The sequence below is a fragment of the Eimeria necatrix genome, genomic scaffold (assembly GCF_000499385.1).
Source record: "Eimeria necatrix Houghton genomic scaffold, Enh_scaff480, whole genome shotgun sequence".
NCBI lineage: Eukaryota > Apicomplexa > Conoidasida > Eucoccidiorida > Eimeriidae > Eimeria > Eimeria necatrix.
This window is the reverse complement of record NW_013654816.1, coordinates 5,001-9,354: the sequence shown is the minus strand read 5'-3', so window position 1 is coordinate 9,354 and position 4,354 is coordinate 5,001. Positions and strand designations below refer to the sequence as shown.

The 4,354-nt window shown below is 58.5% G+C and overlaps 1 protein-coding gene across 1 annotated transcript in view; it reads right to left on the bottom strand.

The window, feature by feature from the left end:
• Positions 1–857: 857 nt before the first annotated feature.
• ENH_00057250 (hypothetical protein, conserved) overlaps positions 858–4,354 on the bottom strand; it is a gene marked incomplete at both ends in the record, with an annotated part of 5,302 nt that continues 1,805 nt past the window's right edge. Inside the window, 3 exons of the mRNA XM_013583881.1 lie at positions 858–1,592; positions 2,321–2,484; positions 3,015–4,354. The exon at positions 3,015–4,354 is cut by the window's right edge and continues 1,805 nt beyond it. Of these exons, the coding sequence (XP_013439335.1) occupies positions 858–1,592; positions 2,321–2,484; positions 3,015–4,354 (2,239 nt within the window). The remainder of the gene's footprint in view (positions 1,593–2,320; positions 2,485–3,014) is intronic.

The window sequence follows — 4,354 nt, the reverse complement described above, 5'->3', positions numbered from 1 at the left end:
CTACCAACAGCTGCTGCTGCTGCCGCTGGACAACCTGCTGCTGCTGCTGCATCAACTGCTGCACTGCTGCTGCGGCAGCTCACTGACTGCCCAGCGTCCTCCCGCAGCCGCGCGGGCCTCTGAAGGTGTTCTTGCTGCAGCTGCAGCAGCAGCAGCAGCAGCAGCAGCCACCGCCACAGCAGCAGCAGCAGCAGCAGAGCGGAATTTCAAAGAAATATGTGCATGCAAATCCACCAGTGTCACTACACCTCGTAAGGCGCCAATCCTGGCTTCGGCCCACTGCAGCAGCAGCAGCAGCAGCAGCAGCAGCAGCAGCAGCAGCGTAACCCCTAAAGCGCTCGCGCTGCAGCAGCAGCCTAGCCCCTGCAGCGCTGCTGCTGCTGCAGCAATTCACTTAAAACACTTTAGTAAAGAAAGGAGACACATTAACAGCAGACAAATACTTCGCAGCCCGCGCTGCAGGTGTAGAGACACCCCACAGTAGGGGCCCCCAGGGGGCCCCCCTATGCACAACGCGGGGCCCCCAAGGGGCCCCCTTGGGGGCCCCCAAGGGGCCCCCAGGGGGGCCCCCAGGGGGCCCCTGGGGCCCCTCGGGGGCCCCCGCAAGGCCCCCGTGGGCCCCTTTATGGCCAAGGATACGTTTACTGCCAAGTACCCTTTGGCCGCCTGGGGGCCCCCGGGGGCCCCTGAGGGCCCCTGGGGGGCCCCTGAGGGCCCCTGGGGACACTGGGGGCCCCTCTGAAGGCCTGGGGACCCCTGAGAGCCCCTGGAGGCCCCTGAGAGCCCCTGGGGGCCCCGGGGGGCCCCCAGCAGCTCGCAGTCCCAGGGGGCCCCCTAAACTATTGACATGTCTCGGGCTAGCGGCGGATGGGCGGGTGAGGGGGCCCCAGGGGGGCCCCCGTCGGGGGCCCCAGGTGGCCCATCTGGGGGCCCCCGTGGGGGCCCTGCCTGGGGCCCCAGGCCCCGGGAAGGGCCCCCACAGCCCCCTGTGCTGCTGCTGCTGCTGCTGCTGCTGCTGGGTTTGGAGGGTAGGGGGGGCCCCCCTGCGGCGCTGCAGGTCTTGGAAGGTGTGGGGCCCCCGGGGCCAAGTGTTTGGGCTGTGGGGGGCCCCCCAGGGGGCCCCCTGGCTGCTGCAGCGCCCCAGGGGCCAGGTGGGGGGCCCCCATGGGGGCCCCCAGGGGGGCCCCCAGGGGGCCCCCCACCACGCTGCTGCTGATTGCTGACATGTTTTCTTCATCGCTGGAGCCGAAGAGCTCTACAGAAGAGACGCGGGAAGTAGGGGAGGACTGTGCTGCTGCTGCTGCTGCTGCTGCTGCTGCTGCTGCTGCTGCTGGGGCCCCCCCTGGGGCCCCCGCAGCTGGGGCTGCGTTTAGGGGGGCTCCGGCCCCCGCGGAAAGCCCTGCTGGGGGCAGGCCGCCTGCTGCTGCTGCTGCTGCTGCTGTTGCTGCTGCAGCAGCAGCAGCAGCAGCAGCAGGAGCTGCTGCTCCCACCGGCAGCAGCGAAGCCCGCGGCCCCACAGGCTGGGCCTCCGCCCGCGCAGCCCGCGAGGCCAGGGCGATTGCGTCTGCGCAGCTGCGGCAGCAAAAGTAGTCCTGAAAAAAAGAAAAAAAAAGAAAAAAAAAAGAAAAAAAGACATTTAAAGGGACTAAAAAGATGATTTAAAGGAGATTAAAAAGAAGATTTAAAGGAGATTTAAAAGACACAAAAAAGGGGATTCAAAGGAGCCAAAAAGCGGCTAAAAAGCAGCCAAAAAGGAGACTATTCAGCCTGCATGCAAACTTGCATGCAAATTTGCATGCAAACTTGCATGCAAACTTGCATGCAAATTTGCATGCGCTGCTGCGGGGCTTTCGCAGGCTTTGCATGCAGACTGTGGGGAATTAATTTGAATTTGCATTTATGTTTATAATAAAATATATTTAACATCTTTGTTATTTGAAATAAATAAATAAATAAATTCTATTACATCCACAAATATGCATTTTCTCCATTTTAAAAAAATGAATACATATTTCAAACATTATTAAAAATGTATTTCATACAAATATGTGCATGCAAATGCATGCATGCATGCATGCATGCATGCACACTATTTTCGCGTGCATGCATGCATGCATGCATGCTATTTGCGCATGCATGTATGCATGCATGCACGCTATTTGCGCATGCATGCATGCATGCATGCATGCATGCATGCATGCGCAAATAAATATACGTCATTCGTGCAAACAAATGCATGCATTTTGCAATTAAAAGAAAAAGCATTTCATTAAAAACAAAAACAAATGCTGAAGTTAAAAGAGCTGTTTTTGCTGCTCACCCAAATTGCAGAGTCTCCTTTTGAGGCTCCCCCAGGTGCTGCTGCTGCTGCTGCTGCTGCTGCTGCTGCTGCTGCTAAAGGGTCTGCTGCTGCGAGGGACACCTGCCGCGCTGCAGCAGAGAGCGCATGCACCCGTTGCTGCCGCAGCTGTCTCTCCTCCTCTCCTGCAGCAGCAGCAGCAACAGCAGCAGCAGCAGCAGCAGCAGCAGCAGCAGCAGCAGCAAAGACTTTCGTAAAGCATCTTCTGGAGAGGCAGCAGCAGCAACAAATTCGGAAACATCTGCAGCAGCAACTTGACCAAAAGGAGGTAAAAAGAGAAAAAACAAAAAGACAAAAAAGAAATGAAAGAAATAAAGAAAAGACAAAAAACAAAAAGGCAAAGGGAGACAAAAATTAAACAAAAAAGAAAAATAAAAAGGAGAAAAAAAAGAAATAAAAAAGAAACAAAAAAGAAACAAAAAGGAGACAAAAAAGAAGCAAAAAAGCGAAAAAAGAGATTAAAAAAAGGATTAAAAAAACGCAAAAAAGAAGGAAAAAAGAAACAAAAAAGAAACTAAAAAGGGACAAAAAGGAACTAAAAAAGAAGCAAAAAAGAAACAAAAACAAAAGAAAACAAAAAGAAATAAAAAGAAATAAAAATAAATAAAAAATAAATAAAAATAAATAAAAATAAAATAAAAAGTTGTAAAAGCACCTTCTGGTTCTGGGGCAACTGCCTGCAAGTCGGAAATGTAAAAAGAATGAAAAGGCAGCAAAGACTTCACCACTTCTTCAACAGCAACAAACCCTTCAGTTTGCTGCTTCCGCCGCCGTTTGCGCGGCCGCGCTGCTGCTGCTGCTGCTGCTGCTGCTGCTGCTGCTGCTGCTGCAGCAGCAGGGGCGGGCGCGCCCGCAGCAGCAGCAGCAGCAGCAGGGGCGGGCAGCTCCCCAGGGACCCCCGCCTTCTCTTCGGACTTCGGCATTGCCTTTACAGCTTCCGCTGCTCCTGCTGCTGCTTCTGCTGCTGCTGCTGCTGCTGCTGCTGCTCCTGCTGCTGCTGCTGCTGCTGGGTCCGGTGCTGCAGCAGCAGCCTGCGCAGGCGCTGCGTCCCCGTCAGCAGCAGCAGCAGGCCCGTTCGCGTCAGCGCCAGCTGCCGCAGCAGCTGCAGCAGCAGGAGTCGCTCCCCCCTCAGCAGCAGCAGCAGCAGCAGCTGCTGCTGCTGCTGCTGCACTTCCCTCAGCTGCTGCTGCTGCTGCTTCCGCCCCAACTTCCGCAATTGTCTCCCCCTTCACCTCTTGACTCATTGTGCCCTCTTTGGGGCCTTCAGCCGGGGGGGCCCCCCTGGGGGGCCCCCCTGCATCCTCCCCCTTCAGGGGGGCCCCCCCTGGGGGCCCCCCTGGGGGCCCCCCTGGGGGCCCCCCTGGGGGCCCCCCTGGGAGGCCCGCCTGCAGGGGCCCCCCCCCCGGGGGCCCCCCCGCCTCGTGCCCCTTGGGGGTCCCCTCTTTGGCGTCTGCAGAGCGTCGCTCGGGGCCCCCCTCCGCCGCTGCTGCCGCTGCTGCTGCTGCTGCTGCTGCTGCTGCTGCTGCTGCTGCTGCTGCGCGGCCGCGGGGGGCCCTGGCGAGGACTTGGAAAGGAGAGAAGGAGCGCAGCACGTCGGAAAGGACAAAGCGCTGGTCTTCAGCAAAAGCCTCTCTGCTGCTGTGTCTCCTTTCAGCAGCAAAAACTTCGAATTTCTTCAAAGCAGCAAAAACGGACCGGTAGTCCCTTGCTGCTGCTGCTGCTGCTGCTGCTGCTGCTGGCAGCGCCAGCCCGCCCCCGCTCCCGTACCGCCGCCGGTACCACGCTGCCAGGCTTTCCAGCGGCTCGCCGGGGGCCCGCGCAGGCTCTGCTGCTGCTGCTGCTGCTGCTGCTGCTGCTGCTGCTGCTGCTGCTGCGGGAGTCGCTGCGGGCGCCGCGGGGGACGCGCTGCTGCCCGCGCACTCCCCGCCCTCCTCCGAAGTCGACGGGAAAACGGGAGCAGCAGCAGCAGCAGCAGCAGCAGCAGCAGCAGGGCCT